Below are 17,234 nucleotides of genomic sequence, written 5' to 3' on the forward strand. Positions count from 1 at the left end.
TGTCTAGTCGAGTCTAGTCTAAATTTGAGGTAATTTAGATTTCCATGTAAATGATTGGCTTTGTGCTGCCATTCTAGTTGCCTACAAGCTCCTGCCAACAATCGGCACTGAAGGATTCGTTCTTCTGTTGCGCTGTGTGATGGACAAGAAAAAGACGTTGCAAAGTGTAGTGACTATTTAATAGTGTTTAGCCATGAGTGGAATGAGAAATTCGTTGTTTAACTCTGATCGATTTAAAATAATTGCGTTTTCTGGGAAGTTTGGACTTATTCTTCGTAAAATAACTCATTCGAAACCTATGTGAATATTCCCAACAGAAAAAAATGTTTGTATAAACGAGCTTTGTTAAACTTAAGACTTTAAACCGATAGGGTACTCCATTTGATATCTCTATAGTTTAACAATTGCATAAGAGTGCATAATTTAAAAAAATAACAAAGAAGGAATTAAGGGTGTTGGTTCAATATTCGTTATTTGACGAAAATATATGGATTACAATCAAAATTGATATAGTATGTAGGTAGGTAATTTGTCAGATTCATATACGAGATATTTCTACTAACATCAATCTAACTAAAACAAATTTCTCTATTAATGATGAATATCGATAGCCGTAATTTTTTTATCGGATGTCATAATACTATTTAAATATTATATTCCTGATTTAAGTGAGATATTGTCTATAGGGATATATGTTATGAGTCACGAACTTAATTATTATTTATTATATCATATTAAAGGGTTGCATACAGTTAAAAGGCCGAAAACAAGCTAATTTTTCAGATTTTTTTCTGAAAATTTATACACATATTTTGTATATTTTAACTGTATTTTAAGACTTAATATTAGAAAAAAATAATTATTTAGAAAAGAACTACACCTGATCTCCTGGATTTCTCCTAAAAAAAGACGTTTTGTGGTGACCACTATATCTCTGAACTGGATCTTCTTAAATTAAAAAAAAAAAACAGATTTCGTTAAAATAATGTTAAATCTACATAGTAAATCAAATCAATTCTCAAAGCAAAAAAATCTATTTTTTACCAAAATTTCGGCATTAAATTGTTTAAAATCAAGGAATGCACAATTTATAGGTGAGAAAAAAATCTTATTTTAGTTACTAAAAATACATATTTAAGAAAAAATGTTAAAATTTAAATTAGATGTTTTCGGGTAATGTTGGTCACCGACTTTAAAACACCATTTTGAGAAAAACGCGTTTAAAGTTTGGAATGCACTTTGAAGCACCTTGAAACGCCTTTTCAAATTTGCGTGTGATTTCGAAAATATACACGGGAAAAATTATATACATATATTATATTTAAAATCGAGGTTTTGAAAATAAGTAAATGAGGGAAAAATAACGGAAGACACGGGTACCGTCATATTCATCGCCAAACCATATTTTGTTTAAGAAAGCATTTTCTCGTAAAATATTTAAATACTATTCATATTGATCTAAATGTTCTCATGCTAAGTCACGCTCGAAGTCAGGTGTTTTCAAGGTAAAGTCCTCCTGCAAACTTTGGACCCAAAACAATTTTATGTGCCAATTAGCAGAGATTATCTCTCTTGGCTCTATTTTTCTTGAAACATTTCCTTCGTGCTAACCAAAAAATGTATTATGTTAATCATAGTACCATGGAATATGGGTTTTTTTCATTATAAACTGTAACTTCTAAAACAGTTCTTATAAGAAGATAATGATTATTTAAAAATTTGGATTTACGAGCTATGCGGAGCCAAATTAAGAAAAATCACGTCTGTAAGTGACATTTGGTTGACCACTTAAACCAGGTCGTGTCGTTTCGTCTGAGTCCTGGTCATCAAGGAATGCACAAACTAGTCAGTCAACTAATTATCTACTATTACAGATAAATATGTACATTGTATGTATATTACAATGAATGTAAGCAGTTAGCACAGCAGGTCTACGGTAAATTATGAAAATGCCACTTAAAGGTAAAATCCCTCGATTAGAACGCGGCGCCTACTGTGCGCATGACTGGCTGATGTTACAATGAGTAATCTGCAGCGTTCATAAATCTTGTGTTTTGAAAACACTTAAATGATTATAGCTTGGCAAACCCAAGTAAATAGCGGCTTAAGTGGAAAATTGTCCAGGCAACTGCAATTAGTTTTTAATTTAATTGATGTGAATTCCAGTCATAAATGGTCAGCTAATACCGAAAACATATACACATTTACACATTTGTATATAGGAATTTGAAAACATCAACGAGTTGGGATATGATCTATACATAACATGTACATAAGTATACATATATATATATATATTTAGATGATTTTACAAAATAGATGGTGTAGAAAATTATGTCGAGTAAATAATTTCAATTGATTGTTAATATATTTCTAGTTGGGGTTATGTGGAGTTAGAAGGGCTGAAAAGGCGAATTTTCCAGTTTTTTTCTGAGAAGACTTTTAAATTTATTGATCCAAAAATTTGTAAACTTATTAGGTATATTTTAACTGTATTTTAAGATTTAGTATTAGTAAAAATTTTAATTTAGAAAGGATCTACAGCTGATCTTAGGGAGCTCCTCACAAAAAAGGCATTTTGTGGTGAACTGGGCCCTCTGAAATTAAAAATTCAAACAGATTTCGTTAAAGTAATGTTAAGTTTAGTAAAGAAAATCAAAGGTATAGGCAAAATAAAATCGTTTGACATAGCGACGATTTCTTAAAAAATCGATTTACGACCAAAATTTCGTCCATTTTTTAGAATTATAACTGTATATAACCCCCTAAAAAAGTCTTGCATCTTAATTTAACAACACCCTATCAAACAATACAATTCACAGATATATCAGATAGGTATTAACCCCTAAAAGATGGTGAGGCATTCTCTGATACATATGATTTTCTCTCGGTATCAGATGTTGTTGTTATTTTAGCGGCAGAGAACATATCTAAAGTAATTTGGCTGAATGCTGCGAATTGACAGTTTCATAGACCCGACTGTCGTGGAGTCAGCGTTACTACGCAGTAGTTTAATGATTTGTTAATATCGGAGTCCTTGTATTAAATTCTGAGTTATATGCTTTTGTTTCGACTCTGACAGACGAATCACCTTGCCTACGCACTTTAATTAATATGCAGTACCCACGAATCATTTCGCACAAAACTGTCGCTTCTGTGAAATTCTGTGTGTGCATAAATACACTTGTGAATACCCTTGAATGTTTTGATCGCGTCACAGTCAAATTTGCTCAATTAATTTTCTATAATAATGAATCATATGGCCAATGAGGCGTTAAATGTCATTACTGAGGCGCCGAATTTGACGTTTATCCGTTTTGAGCGTCAAAATTTGTATTAATGAACAAATAAATTAACGCTTTTAGACGGAACGTTATTGTATTGCGAAATGCTTAATGAATTATTTATATTTGCAAATTTTTCTAATTTCACAGAACTCATTTTTTGACCGAATTTAGAGCGAAAAGTGTGAAATTCAGAAAATAGGACAGAACTTGCAAATTAACTGTTTAGTGCGAATGCCCGTATGCATATAATATATCGATATTTTGTGTTATATGCCGAAGAAAAGGTAGAGAGCCAATAGAACGTATAAATGTATGTAAATGAAATGTTTAAGCAGAAATTACTAATTTGGTTGGCGTCCGACAAGCGTTAATTCAACTTAATTTGCATGCATTATCACTAGCGCAAATAACGCCAGCTAGCAGCCGCCAAAAGCGTTAAATACGTATGTACGTACATATCGTATACGTTTTATGTATTATTATTGTACATATGTATGTGTGTACGTATGTGTATGCAAATTGTTGCGATTAACCTTAGCTTGATCATAAACCAGACTCCGCACACCTTTCCCCGCATAAACACACATTCATATATAAACATAAGGTAGGGTTTTAAATTATTTATAACAAAGCGTGACTTTTACTATTCGAATGATTCACATTTGCGACGCGTAAATATCGCACGCCTTTATTTTTATTATTTTTATCGTCGTTTTTATAGCTACTCGTGTTATACGTATTTCTCTTGCTTATATTTTTATACCCCAAATAGTATAAATTAAGTTTGCAGGAAGTTTGTTACATCAGAAGGAAATGTTGGCAAATATACTTGCGTTAATATGTAGCATAGGGCTGTCATTCAAGTTGACTGATCAAGATCGAGAAGAAAATCTGTTTACATCCTTTAAGCTATATAAAAATGCAGCTGTGCAGGGTATTATAGCTTCCGTGTAGGCGAAATTAACATTTTTATTATTTTAAAATTTCTCCTGACGATTTTTTACGATTTAGTGAGAGATAAATCTTGAAGTGTGCTAATTCAAGTAGCTACAACTCTGATTTAAATATTAAGATTAAGGTTTCTTATTGTTTTGCGAATAAGAAACGAATTTTAAATTATTAAAAATTAAGTGAATTATCAATTTTGATCTACTATCTAAACAAATTTGCTCAATGATATGCCATATATTTTTATATACATTTGTACTTGCTTATTTTTATAGAGCCCTGATATTCGAACATTCTTGGAAATTGCCCTGCCTGCAGCCTATTCAAAAAGGGATAGTGTTGATCGTGTCACACTTCCAACAACATCAATTTCAAAGCAGGACGTTAGTATTACAGCCCCGGAAACCGTTGTGAATGGGCGGAAACCACAAATAATTGCTACACAAAACTTTCTGCCACCCGAAATTGAAGAACTTCCACACGAGGCTAAGGATGTACTAAAGAGGCTGTTAGAAGTCGAGCCAAAACAGCGTTTGCGTTCAGTTTTGTCACTACAAAAAATTGCACTTTACAAGAATTTCAAAATTTATTCCGAATATTTGCTCAATGTAAGTTGATGATAAATACATACATAATTTACTGGAAATACCAAATAAACATTATAACTTTTTCTTTCAGCTCCGTCCTATTGATATGATAAGTCCTGATGATATTGCTGCCTTCACACAAGACCCAGAAGATGACAACTCTTGGGCAGAAAAACAATTTTACAAATTCTAACTATCATGCAAATTAATGTACAACTTCTAAGTTCAAATTAAAACGTACACATGAGTTTTTACCATGTATCGAATAGAAAGATTCGTATAAGAAAACCTAAGGAGATCTAAAATGTATTAACGCCTTTATTTTTCCAATATGTGTCATATACTATAAATATATTTAAATAAACCGTCAATAGTAGTTATTAATTGAGAAAGCTCCAAACATTAACATAACTAAGAGTTTTTGACAAATATGAAAAATGCTTTATATACGCTCGATGCTCCAATAAAACTCTTGGCTGACTTTTTGCATTAAAATATTTCTCTAATAATTTCCGCGTAAATACTGTCATTTAAAAATAATAATTGCACTACGTTATTAGCCAAATGACGGTAACGCAGTTTATACGAATTTGTCATATCTAAACCCTAACCAGAGAACGAAAATCTTTAAACAAAAGTTAAGCCAGTAATTGAGAAGTTGGATTTTCTCTTTGATTTTGTGGGGAGACGTTTATTGTTAATTTCATAAGTATGTTGTATGTATGTAAAGAAAGTCCAACGCCATTAGCGCAGGATACAATTCATTAGAGTAAAATTTGCATTATTTGCCGGATGTGTGCAATATGATCACAATATGACTTGAAAAATTCCTCACAAATGTCTCAACAACAATCCACTGTTCGAATGTCAGCTGCAAAGTAAAATCTGACATCATTAAAAAAATATACAAAATACACTGCAAAAGCAAATGTCAACGTAAGTTTTTTTTTCGTTGTGCGGCCGACGATGTTTTCATTTTCGCTTATTCTGTTTGCAAATGAGCTACATTAGGTGCGATAGTGGTTATAATTAAAAATTGTACCCAAAAATACACGTCACAAAACAGATTAGACTGATAGCAAGGCACAGCAGCAGGAAGCGAATGTTAGCGATTTCCTGGCGCTGGCGCAGGCGTTGCCTTTATTTGGTGCATATTTAGTTTGGAATAGAAGTGTAGCCGCTGGAATTGCTTAGCGCCAATAAGCCAAGCTTTGACCTTTGCAACGAAAGCAATCGTTATAATACAATAGTACGAAAATCAGAAACGCCATAATAAAAACACTTAAATTGAAGTAACACCAGCGAGGGAATACTAACAACTGCAACTGGTGTCATCTTCATTTACTATTTCTTAGCACTATTATAAGTTGAACGATTTTTACGGAGCCGGAGTAACTAGCAAAAGCTATAGTCGATATGGCATTTCAATCATTGGTTAGATTCTATATGGAAATACCGACCGTGACTCGCATATATACAACAGCATGTGTACTGACGACTGTAGCTGTGGTAAATTTGTGATAATATATATATTTAGTGATTCCATATAACAACCGTCAATTTTTAGCATTTGGATCTGGTGTCTCCACTACAACTATATTTCAATCCTACGCTCATACTTTGGAAACTACAAGTTTGGCGACTTGCCACAACATTCCTATTCTTCGGTTCAGTGGGCATAAGTTTCTTTTTTAATATGGTTTTCACATATCGGTATGTTTGTAAATTTTACGATTCTAATTTTCGTATTGTATGTAAATACATTTACGCTCACATTCAAGTTATTGCCGGATGCTGGAAGAGAGCTTCTTCCGCGATCGCACAGCAGATTTCGTCATGATGTTTCTCTTCGGTGGTGGATTAATGATCTTCTTCGGTCTCTTCGTGAACTTACTGTTTCTGGGACAAGCGTTCACATTAATGTTGGTTTATGTGTGGTCCCGACGAAATCCTTTTGTGCGTATGAGTTTCTTTGGCGTACTAAACTTTCAAGTAAGTAAATTCAATTAAATAAAAGAAAAATCAAAAATGCAAAGTACTTAACAACGCAAGTGCCTTTGCGACATAAATTTTTTTATATATGCTTATCTATAAATTGATTGATAAAGAGGATTTAAAATAATATATTCCGCTTTCAGGCGCCTTACTTGCCATGGGTCCTAATGTGTTGTACAATGATACTGGGAAACACTATTTGGGTTGATGTAGTTGGAATGGGCGTGGGTCATATTTATTATTTCCTGGAGGATGTGTTCCCATTTCAAGCGAACGGTTACAGAATCCTTAAAACCCCGCATTTTCTGTATGTTATTCATTATTTCGTATACAAAAAGTAATTTTAACTATATATGTATAATATATTTAATTTATAGGAAAGTTCTTTTTAACGAGCATATTGAAAACAACATTCCTCCATGGGTAGGCGATCGACCGGGCGGTTACCATTGGGGTGCCGATGAAGCAGAAAATGTAGGCGCACAGGTAGCGGACGCCGGCGCCGCTGCCGGCGCAGGTGATGCCAACGATGTTAACCAACGATAAAATTAAACTACTTTGTTTTTGTACCTCTACCATCCAACGTACTGAGACAATTGCACACATATTTCATTCAAGAAAAAAACAAATGGGGATAGCAGAAATGTCTTAGCACATACATATATACATTTAAAAAGTAAATAAATAGTGAAAAGGCAATAAATAAATCAACTGTTTAAAAATATAAATCGAAATTATCAATATCATTCACCATGTTCATGTCGCTTCTAGTTTTCTTTATTTTTGAAGAGACAATTCATTAAAAATCAGTTTGTTTGGATTTTATACCTTTATTAATAATTTTCTAAAAAGAAATTAAAAATCTGTTTATAAGAATGTATTTATGTACTCTGAGACATAAAAATGAAAGCCCTAGTTGTATTTAGTGTGTAGAATAGTGCTCCTAGAGATTGACAATTTGTCAGGTTTAATTTACGAAATTGATGTCGCTTCAATTTACTAGAGCACGAAGCAGTATGTGTAAAATTAAATACTTTCATATTAGCAGGAATTTCGCTTTACCTATAAATAAAAATTGAAAATGATTACCTATAAAATGCAAAACACTAAACTTTTATTTCGCCTAATTGTTTGTATCTTTATTGCGTTTATGATTTCATTTAATTTAATTATATCTATTTTCATAGTTGTATAATGCAGTATTAAGTCAGTTTGAATCTTTTGGTTCTTTCAATACGAGTTATTTTATAAATATCTGGATATATGACTTTACTAGCTTGTAGTACACGTGGTCGCAGAAAGTACTGGTTAACGTTATTTCAAAATTTGATTTGTTTTTGTAAGCCAAATTTGCCTCCCGGTTTTCAAAGATAGATCTTACGAAATATATATATTAAGCCTTGATTAGTCTGAAGGTTATGTAATTTTCGAACTTTCGATATTTTACTGTTTTTTTATTGTATATACGCAGTGATAATTCGAATTAAGCAAACACTATATATTATTATTTCAAGTTGTGTGTTTTATTTTCATTTCATTTTCAGTCCAAATTTTTTTTTATTTAACTACAATTTCGAATTTAGTAATCAATATATTTTTTCATTCAATTATGCATTCGCTTCAGTAACATCCTACAACTACACAATAATTTATCAGCATTAGCTCTTAAATACTTCGGTTATTTCGTTCAATTGTATATTATCGTATGTAATTCAAATATATGTAAAACGTATTATGGATGATACATTTTGAAAATATTTGGTCCGTTCACTGAATCCACATCACAATACAATGAGTTGGTGAAGTCTATTGTTGAGATTTACATTTTGTTACAGCATCAAGTTATATATGTATATAATAAAATATTTGAAAGTGCAAATCCATGATTTTTATAATATTTTGAATTTCTATTTATGATTAATTAAGTATAATTTATTTGTTCTGTGGGTATACATTGTTTGTTGACGATAAGGACGTCTCATTATTGGATACAAACTATATGCCTAATGACGTAACAGACCTACATATACAACAAATATACATAATTTAAATTATATAAATATTAGCACAAAAGTGTAAATTTCGTTTATCTCTCTCTCATAAAATTTTCATATCAATGAGAGAAGTTTAAGATCGCGTTAATTTAAGATTTATCATAGCTAAGCCGTACAATAACACTGTAATGTAGTTCTTGTTAAAACTGTTTACACTTAATAGCGAAATAAGCACTAAGGAATTGATAAAACTATAAAAAAAACTCGCACACGAATATTCACAAATGAACTAAACTAAAAATAGATAACTTATCATTAAGCCATACGAGTAGAGGTAAAATTAGTAGTAATAATAATTTAGCATCGCAGATTTTCATGTTTTTTTTGTTTTTGTTGTTATTGTAATAGGAAGTGGATCACATACGTGCAAATGTGTCACAATATAGTTCCTGACACTGACACTGACACTGACCAAACATGCGACTGCCTGCCAGATCTCTTATTCCACCACACGTGACTGTGAGATCTGTCGACAGCAAAAGCACAGCACAAACGCAGCTCCGCTGCACAGCGCCAACCTTTAAAAGGCGCAAAAAAAACGAGAAGATTTACACGTTTAACAAATTTAAACTAAAATTAACTTAATTTCACATTGCTACAGTTGCGAGTACCACAGTTATATCGTCAGGTTTACCACCTAAAAGGAAATAAAAAAGTATACGCTATTATATTTATAGAATGTACAGCATTAAAACAGAACAGAGTGCATAAGAAATTTTCAAATACAAATTGTATGAATGTATATACACATTTACACACCTGTTGCATTAATATTATTTCGTCGGGCATTAATTGCAAAAGGCGACATAAATTCGCTGTCGAAAGATAATGAGCGTGCCATCAACGCTAATGAGTTGGCGGTCATCTGCAGTTTCACAGGATCGGTTACGCCCTCGCACTGAAAAATAAAATAGTAATTCAACAAAATGAATAACAAATACTATGTAAAGTATAATGCAGCTTATGTCTTGAATGAAATCAGCAAAGCATTAAACGTCTCTTACTCAAACAGTAAATAGCGCAGAATTATTTCATTTACTATTATAAACCAGCAAACTTTTTTTATTTAAATAAGCGAAATTGCATTGGTTTGCAGATATTTTAAATATTGGAGGTTCATAATAGCACAGCATTTTAACCAACCTCCTTGAGTACATCGAGCAGCAAACGCTCAGGGACGTTGTCAAAGACACCATCGGTAGCCACAAGTATGACATCGCCTTCCTTCACCGAAAAACTTAGTGTATCCGCCGAATCGGGACTATCGCTCAGTACGTTGTGACCATGTCCCGGTGGCGGTAGAGACAATTGAAATGGTGTATTAAAATAATGTTGTTGCTCTTCGGATTTGTGGATGATTTCGCCTTGACGCACCACCATAAAACCGCTATCACCGATATTCGCGGTGTAAACGGTACTATTCTCACGGTTCAACACGAGTACACATGCGGTGCTGCTGCCTATTATAAGAAAAATATAATAAATTATGATTGTTAGGTAATGTAAAATTGAAAAAGAAAGTGATAGAAATAAAATAAAATATTTTGGAGCTGTCTCACTAATCTGTCTAAGCATAAACAAATATGTAGGTGATTGGCATCATGCCTTGACGGCAAATGCGTCGAACTATATACTTGTACATACGTACATATGTATATACGTGTTCATTCCACATTACAAATGCCTGATTATTTATTTCTAGTATTTTTACGATTATATGTCTGTATGTAGGTACAAATTCATATATACAATAATAGAAGATATACGTTCAACAATGCATTTTAATATAACAAATAAGAAGAAAGTGGTCAAAATAATAATACGTGAATGAAACCATAAATGGAGGAACATGAAAATAACTGAAAATGAGAAAATGTGATCACATTTATAAACTATTTTTAATCTACTCATTATTGTGTTATGTTTTATTTTCACTAAAATGCTCAATGATCGAAGGAAAAACAAAATTGCATGTGATTCTGACGTTTTGGTCGTAAACAAATGTCGCAACAACAATATGAAAGCTGGCAGATTTGGCATTTTTAAATTACATGCATATACATATGTATAACCTTATAAGTTTATAGATAAGTTAAATAAATTAAATAGAATTTGTAAATTTAGGAGTGAAAAAATGCAACGGAACTTGTGATATGAAACCAAAGTAATTGTGCTTTTAATCTAACATTCAACTGAAAATTATATATTTATGGTTTCCGTATAAATTGTATGAATATTGCATCACTTACCTAAAATGGGCTTCTTTTGTTCTAGCAATTCGCAATAACTATAAGCTAAGAGATTAACAGGTCGTTGAGGATTAAAATTAACACAATGGACTAGACGTTCACAAGTCTTCATCAGAAAAGAACTAAATTCACCGGGATCGATTCCATAGTTGCGCCAACCACCAACGCCATCAGCAACACCTGGAATTTATGTAAATAAATTTATATTTGTTTTTATAATAACGATTAAGTAATAAATACATATACAGATATGTAAACTTATTTGATATGTAAAAATTGTGAAGTTTTACTGTATTAGATTACTTTTAAAAAAGTGTAGGTGTTTTCAATAAATAGTTGATCTGGCGACCTTATTGAAAACATTATAATCAATACTCTTATCGGCTCAATGATGTGATGCAAATGAAAATTGTACATACATATGTATGTATAACATTATATGTATGTTGACACATTGTATTTATCTTCCTTTTTAGTCCTACTTATGGAGAAAGTGGTTAATAAGTTTTTAAGACATTGCACCGGTAGAGAAACTTTTTAGTAATAAAAACACACTCTGCAATATTGTATGTAATATTTTATGTGAAAAAGCAGCTCCAATTTAAGCAAATTATTTGTGAACTTTTTACTTTTAAAGCTCTTATTTTAAAACGAAATAATCAGAATCGCAAAAACAAGTAGAGCACGAGGTTTTGTAGTTTTGTTTCTCTGCAGATTAGCACATACACATGTCAACTTATGACGCAGTGACAAGTTATGTCTGAGCTCAGTTTAATTGGAGACAGACAGATAACAGACAAAAAACATTTGTTTGAATGTCAGTGCTTTATTTACTCAGCATAACAGGTACAAAGTACACAACTTTGTCGAAGAGTTAAATCTCATATTTCAAATGTGTAACTCTTCTTTTCAGAATAAAAGCTTAACACAAATTAACATTTTATAATTTGGCAAGTTATAATAAATAAATTAGGTTCGTTGTCATTTAATTTAAAGTTAAAATATTAAATTTATTAATATGCCAAAGTATATTATTTTATATTATAAACAGTTATTCATAAATATATTTATTTAATCTTACCGAGAACATCTGCATTAGTTGTAGACGTCTTGAACCAAGAATCTTCGCCGTATTTGCCAGGCTTATATTTGGAGGTAAGGAAGTCTTTGGGAAAGCCACACACTACAGATACAAAGTGCGGGCGTTGTTTCGAAGCACTGTTAACATTTGCTGTTGCATTGCTGGCCGTTTCCAGCAACGTAGAAAATCCACTTCGCAACGCTCGCGAAATGACACGGGTCGTCCAACTTAATGAATGCATCAAAAATGTCTGCTTCCTTTTTGTCGACGAGTCACTAAGAAATGAGTTGGTTGATTTTAAACCAGCTCAATTTTTACATCGACGAATATCAATCTAATTTTTTTTCCGAATTTGCTTTGATACTATGTATTAATTATATGTATAGATTTAATACAAGCTTTTTACAATATTGTCAATGAATATAAAACACAAGGGATCGATGGGATGTACGGAGTCTGCATAATCATTTCGTTTTCGATTAATTCGTTGAATATTATAATGTTAAATGCTGACCGGAGCTTATTAATGCTTGTGCGGAGGATATGAAAAAAATCAAAACTTTTGTCAAGTTCACATTACCGTTTATGTAATATCTTCATAAAATCGTCATTAACTATACATATTTAATAAGCACATAACAATTAACAACACTTTAATATTTCATTGCATCTCATTTGATTTCACTTCAAATCGTCTCGATACACCAGCATACAATTGGAAAAGGATTTTATTTTAATTACGCGTGATATAAAATCGACAATTCGACAACTTTACCCAAAAAAATCCACCCAAAACGAATTAAAATAGACTGGAAAGTAAAACAGGGTTGCACGCGGTTATGTCAAAACATGTGACACATCTGGAAGCATATGAAAAACTATTGTAATAGAATATTGATATAAAACGAAATAAAAAATAATACATTTCGTTCTAGAAAGGTCAAAGGAGAATAAAAGAGCTAACAAAACTTTTTTTTTTATTAAAATATTTCTTTATCAAAAGATATCCAAAAGAAACAAGGATAATTATTTTGTATGAAAACTCTGATATTGGCATCCCTGGTTAAATTCGTCGGTAAGTAGGTTCAACAACACAACACCAGTTAAGGCAGTGATATGAAAGCTGTCAAACACTCAAGATATTCATTTAAGTTAACTCTGTGTCGAAAATAGAAAATTTACATTAATACCGCCAAAAATATTAAAAAAAAAGTGTTATTAACCAAGTGTGAAAATAATTAGTAATTATAACAGACTGCAAAAATATGAGCAGCAATAGCGGCAACATTACGAATGGTGGTGTTGCCCCACCTCAGGAGAAACGTGATTTACTTGCTCTTCTGAAGTTAATAAAGAAATACAATCTCAAGCAAACTGAGGAGCTCCTATGCCGTGAGGCTAATATCACAAACAAGGAGCTTGAGGAGGTGAATGATATTGAAATAAATACCCTATTAACATCAGCTCTAGGTGAGGGACAAGATCACCAAAATGGGTTGGCGGTTGGTGGCACCGGTGGTTCGGGAAATGACCCGGAAATATATGAAGCGGCGTATGCAGATCTCCGTAACTTTGTTGAAGAGTCGCTAGATATATATAAACATGAGTTATCCATGGTATTGTATCCTATAGTCGTTCAAATATATTTTAAACTTATTAATGGCGGATTCTCGGAGCCAGCTAGAAAATTTGTAGAAAAATATGGACCGGACTTGGATCATTACTATCGTGATGATTTACAAAATCTGCTCATGATAACAAAACGGTCTGATCTGGAAAATAATGATTTTGTTTCCGCTATGGAGCAAGACAAATTCGTTATTCGCATGTCGCGTGATTCTCACTCTTTGTTTAAACGGCATATACAAGATCGTAAACAAGAGGTGATAGCAGATATAGTTGCCAAATATTTGCATTTTGACACGTATGAAGGAACTGCACGGAGTAAAGCTCAATGCGACGTAAGCTCTGGTTCTCTGATTGGTGAGGCAAAGCGAGGGGATAATAAAATTCGCGTTTATTATGGTCTTTTAAAAGAAGTTGATTATCAAACGCTGACTACTCCTGCACCAGCACTGGTGGAGGAGGAAGACGATAATGATCCTGATGCCCCAGATAAACCAAAAAAGAAAAAACCAAAGAAAGATCCGCTGTTTTCAAAAAAGTCAAAATCAGACCCTAATGCACCTGCCAGTGATCGTATACCGCTTCCCGAAATGAAGGATGCTGATAAAATGGAAAAGGTAAAAGCTTTAAGAGAATCTTCTAAACGCGTACCACTCAATAAGGATTCACTACCGTCAGTATGTTTCTATACAATACTGAACTCACACAACACCGTTACTTGCGCTGAAATTTCAGAAGACTCTACGATGATGGCGGTGGGTTTTACCGATTCCAGCATTAAAGTATGGTCACTTACTCCAGCAAAATTGCGAGAAATGAAAAGTGCTGAATTACTTAAAGACATCGACAAAGATGCCGAGGATATTAACACTCGCATGATGGATGATCGTACAGGAGAATCTTCACGAACATTCTATGGACACAGCGGTCCGGTTTACCGTTGTGCTTTTGCTCCAGAAAAAAATCTTTTACTGTCTTGCTCCGAAGATACCACAATACGATTATGGTCTTTTCACACGTGGACATGTATAGTAGTATACAAAGGTCATCTGTTTCCAGTATGGGATGTTCGCTTCTCTCCACATGGTTATTATTTTGCTTCATGTTCATATGATAAAACCGCACGCCTTTGGACGACGGACTCAAATCAGCCACTACGTATATTTTGTGGTCATTTGTCTGACGTTGATTGTGTTCAATTTCATCCGAATTCTAATTACATTGCCAGCGGGTCGAGCGACCGAACCGTGAGATTATGGGATGTGTTGAACGGGCAACTGGTGCGTCAAATGTGCGGACATAAGGGCCCCATTTATTCCTTGGCATTCTCGACATGCGGTAGATATTTAGCATCTGGCTCCTCGGATCACACAGTACTTGTATGGGATCTATCACATGGGCAACTTGTTGCATCACTGTTGCGACATACAGGATCTATACACACAATGTCATTCAGCCGAGATGGAAACATTCTGGCTGTCGGCGGGTTAGATTGCGTACTGACTCTGTGGGATTTCTCAAAACTAACTGAGGAGTATTTATCACAGAGCGGCGGATCTTCACACAATCCTGATCTTAACGATAGTGAAACGTATTTACTGCGATCTTATCCCACAAAATCCACACCCTTTCTGGCATTACATTTCACACGTCGCAATTTGCTACTAGCAGTAGGAATGTTCAAATCGTCCTAAAAACAGCAACATTTTTAGTTTAAATAAAAATAGTTTAAGGTATTCAAAATATTATGTAATTGTAATTAATATATTAAGTATTCATTTAAAATATGTAATAAATTGGAACGAACTTTTGAGAAAAATTCTAATTCGTGTATTCCATTTGTACGCATTCTTCAGCCGCAACATGAGTAGGAGAAGAACCATCCATCATATGGTCATTAGATTCACTATCTAGTGAGGGATCATTGCTGAACATTTCTGTGGGCACAGTGGCTGGCGCACGATCTTGTACTAGCTCCATGACTTGTTGGCGAGACTGTAAGTGTCGTTCCACTTCTGCCGCTGACATTTGCATTTGCTGTGTTTGTTCCAAATCAGTATTGGGATGATGTTGATTAACAACATCAACAGATGGCGGTTTAGGTGTTTGAGAATTTTCAGTCGGTTGAACTTGTGGCACTTTCTTTTTGCGTCCGCGTGTGGAACCAGTACTAACACCACCCCCTTGATTAGTCGCTGTGTTTTGTTCAAGTTTACGCCTTTAAATACAAATTTCGTTAGAGATATGCTGGTAAATGTTGTTTATTTCAATCTTACTTTTTTGCTTCCTTGGTAGCTTCATCTTCCGACGATTCAGTCTCGTCACTTTCAGAAGACGTGTTTTCGGGTTTCTCATATTGTAATAAACGGTCTAGCAAAAATGCTCGATCGCGGGACACTTTCAAAAGCCGTCTTTGATTAGAACGCAGAGCATCTTGAAAGAATTCATTTTCCTACAGAATGTAGATTTTTAAAATGTGTGCTTTTATGCTTGTATAGATATACTCACATAAATTAGAAACTTAAGCTTGCGTTTTAGATACCGATACTGCGACTTATAGTCCACGGCGTTGGGTGTGCTGGAACTATTTCCTCCGCCATTACCACTACCAATACCTAAACCGGACTGTGTTTGTTGTTGCTCTTGACTATCATCATCTGAACCAGAATCATCGTCCACATTGGGATCGGTTTCGTCGTTTTGAGCAGCTTGCTGATTCGCCATAGAGCGGCAGTACCAACCCGAAAGCATATCCTTTAGAAACGATTAAAATCAGATTATTTGATGTGAAAAAAAAATAATAATTCGCCTTCTATATGTATGTACATATGTATGTCCATAACCTTAACAATCACTTGTGTGGAACATCCGATAAACGAAAATGCAAAATAGCGTATTTTCTTAAAAATAATAAATCAATTTATTACTTGCCAAAAAACTTTCCGCACTGTGTGGGTTATTAAATAAAGAAATAAATATTAAAATGATAGAGTACACAAAATGAAAACACAAAACTATACAGATGGAATGTTTTTGTTGACACTTGCATTTGACTACCTTATCGACAATCTACGCCTTATCTCTGGTTTACACTCAACAAAGCGGCGCGCACAGAACTATATCATAACAGAGTACGTTTATCATACATTATATATGTACATATGAACACATGTGCCACCGCTTGATCTTTTAAGAACTTTTAATGTAAATGTGTAAATTTAAAACTAATAAACTAATAAAACCTATATTAATTATTTGGGTAATAATACAAACCTTACTCTATTATATATTTTTAATGATTTTATGGAATCATCATGAAATACATACATAGGTAAATTTTAACATACATACATATGCACATACATACTTATGTATTAAGTATATGCTTTGATACCAAATATATACGG

General features: G+C 33.3%; 5 protein-coding genes across 6 annotated transcripts in view; 3 read left to right on the plus strand and 2 right to left on the minus strand.

The window, feature by feature from the left end:
- LOC105225895 (serine/threonine-protein kinase S6KL) overlaps nucleotides 1-5,193 on the plus strand; it is a 67,235-nt gene extending 62,042 nt beyond the window's left edge. The window contains exons 8-9 of the mRNA XM_011204570.4: nucleotides 4,511-4,843; nucleotides 4,914-5,193. Coding sequence (XP_011202872.2) covers nucleotides 4,511-4,843; nucleotides 4,914-5,015 — 435 coding nt within the window. The 3' untranslated portion in view covers nucleotides 5,016-5,193. The remainder of the gene's footprint in view (nucleotides 1-4,510; nucleotides 4,844-4,913) is intronic.
- A 557-nt stretch (nucleotides 5,194-5,750) lies between these two features.
- LOC105225892 (derlin-2) lies at nucleotides 5,751-7,563 on the plus strand. Its single transcript, XM_011204566.4, has 5 exons — nucleotides 5,751-6,331; nucleotides 6,390-6,535; nucleotides 6,604-6,814; nucleotides 6,961-7,124; nucleotides 7,195-7,563. The coding sequence occupies exons 1-5, from the start codon at nucleotides 6,239-6,241 to the stop codon at nucleotides 7,361-7,363; spliced, it is 783 nt and encodes a 260-aa protein (XP_011202868.1). The 5' UTR covers nucleotides 5,751-6,238; the 3' UTR covers nucleotides 7,364-7,563.
- A 755-nt stretch (nucleotides 7,564-8,318) lies between these two features.
- LOC105225889 (protein phosphatase PTC7 homolog) lies at nucleotides 8,319-13,018 on the minus strand. The gene is made up of 5 exons (XM_011204560.4): nucleotides 12,202-13,018; nucleotides 11,121-11,300; nucleotides 10,015-10,331; nucleotides 9,631-9,769; nucleotides 8,319-9,508 (listed from the first exon to the last, which is right to left on the minus strand). Exons 1-5 carry the CDS (start codon nucleotides 12,440-12,442, stop codon nucleotides 9,459-9,461), a joined length of 927 nt encoding a protein of 308 aa, XP_011202862.1. The 5' UTR covers nucleotides 12,443-13,018; the 3' UTR covers nucleotides 8,319-9,458.
- Nucleotides 13,019-13,300: 282 nt separating this feature from the next.
- On the plus strand, nucleotides 13,301-15,648 carry LOC105225890 (transcription initiation factor TFIID subunit 5). The gene has a single exon (XM_011204561.4). It carries the CDS (start codon nucleotides 13,467-13,469, stop codon nucleotides 15,519-15,521), a length of 2,055 nt encoding a protein of 684 aa, XP_011202863.1. The 5' UTR covers nucleotides 13,301-13,466; the 3' UTR covers nucleotides 15,522-15,648.
- Nucleotides 15,555-16,915, minus strand: LOC105225891 (uncharacterized). 2 transcript variants are annotated; one of them, XM_049455199.1, is made up of 4 exons: nucleotides 16,759-16,915; nucleotides 16,336-16,581; nucleotides 16,104-16,279; nucleotides 15,555-16,045 (listed from the first exon to the last, which is right to left on the minus strand). In XM_049455199.1, the coding sequence occupies exons 2-4, from the start codon at nucleotides 16,576-16,578 to the stop codon at nucleotides 15,649-15,651; spliced, it is 816 nt and encodes a 271-aa protein (XP_049311156.1). In that variant the 5' UTR covers nucleotides 16,579-16,581; nucleotides 16,759-16,915; the 3' UTR covers nucleotides 15,555-15,648. The 2 variants fall into 2 exon arrangements, with proteins under 2 accessions (XP_049311156.1, XP_011202864.1); XM_011204562.4 differs by having other exon boundaries at nucleotides 16,755-16,883.
- Nucleotides 16,916-17,234: the final 319 nt, after the last annotated feature.

Source organism: Bactrocera dorsalis, chromosome 4 (genome assembly GCF_023373825.1).
Source record: "Bactrocera dorsalis isolate Fly_Bdor chromosome 4, ASM2337382v1, whole genome shotgun sequence".
Taxonomy (NCBI): domain Eukaryota; kingdom Metazoa; phylum Arthropoda; class Insecta; order Diptera; family Tephritidae; genus Bactrocera; species Bactrocera dorsalis.